Genomic DNA, 1296 nt, shown 5'->3' on the forward strand with positions numbered 1-1296 from the left:
CAAGTGCCTTAGGCACTATGCTACCAGAGCTCCTCAAAATAATTACACAACTCAAAAGAGCAATGTTATGTTTCCTTTAAATGTAAATCAAAATTCTATGATAAAAAATACTAGAACATATTTTTCTATAATAAGTGCTCAATAAATAAGTCAGTTCAATACTAGTTTCATTCAAGCATATTATCTCATTATGGCATTATGTCAGATGACAAAAAAAGCGGTTGTAAGTGTGTTAAATTAATTCATAACGGGTTAGGGGGAATGACTGGCTGTATGTTCAACAGAAAGTTTACCTCTCACTTGATGCACAGGAATTAACTTTCCTGCCAACATATCATAGACATAAAGGACTTTGCTGTGTGTGCTTGTGGCTAAAACCTCTTCTCCGTTAGCACTAAAACAAGCTTTAAAGATTGGAAACTTTTCCAAGTAGATGCTCTGGATTTTAGGATTCGTTTTTCCATCAACCTATGAAAGAAGTAAAAAAATGTTTCTCTTGGTTATTTCCATGGATGCTCTATCCTGGTAGTAAACACCTTCACTACAAATCTTCATTTAAAAATGCATACCTGAAACAGCGAAACAGCATTATCTAACCCAGCAACCATCACAACTTGTGCACGAGGGTGGAACTGCACAGATGAGATCCGGGCACTAGTAGGACGTTCAGCATTAGCATGCTGGCAGTTCTTCATCTATGAAAAAACAAAGCTGGAATTGTACCAATTCAAATGGGTTACCTTATTTTATTTTAGCCCATGAAAAAGAGAGATCATCAAGCTGTTTATAATGCAAACAAGAGTGCAATGGAATGGGAACCACAGACCACAGTTCTGGCACCAACTAGCAAATCATTTTACTTAAGTAGGCTCCATTTTATCATCTGTCAAATGAAAGGGCTGAATCAGTAGGTCCCTTCCACACACAGAAGTCTAGGTTTACTGCACATTCTTGAAACACTATAATAATCAATGTCACTAAATTGTACACAGAAAAATCTGTTAAACTGATATATTTTGTATATATTCTCAACAACAACAAAAAACAAATAAAATTGGGGGGGGATACATTATTATACGGTCACTTCCCCAAAATACACTCACTTAAATTAAAAGACGATGACTTCCTGGAAATTTTATTTGAACTCCTACTTTGGCATCTTGACATTTACGGCACAAAAGAAGGGCCACTGTGTGGTCACTGCTATGATTATGTGTTGGCTAGGGTTGGTTACGAGAGCTCTGGTGGCACAGTGCTGAAGGCATTTGACTGCTAACCAGAAGGCTGGCGGTTCAA

General features: G+C 37.2%; 1 protein-coding gene across 1 annotated transcript in view; it reads right to left on the reverse strand.

Annotated features, from left to right (window-relative positions):
• The window catches only part of UTP18 (UTP18 small subunit processome component), a 55379-nt gene that overhangs the window by 34781 nt on the left and 19302 nt on the right, over window positions 1-1296 (reverse strand). Inside the window, exons 4-5 of the mRNA XM_007942166.2 lie at window positions 570-695; window positions 294-468 (exon numbers count right to left, since the gene is read on the reverse strand). Of these exons, the coding sequence (XP_007940357.1) occupies window positions 294-468; window positions 570-695 (301 nt within the window). The remainder of the gene's footprint in view (window positions 1-293; window positions 469-569; window positions 696-1296) is intronic.

Source organism: Orycteropus afer, unplaced genomic scaffold, assembly GCF_000298275.1.
Source record: "Orycteropus afer afer isolate SDZICR_OR568_19922 unplaced genomic scaffold, OryAfe1.0 scaffold00085, whole genome shotgun sequence".
Lineage (NCBI taxonomy): Eukaryota > Metazoa > Chordata > Mammalia > Tubulidentata > Orycteropodidae > Orycteropus > Orycteropus afer.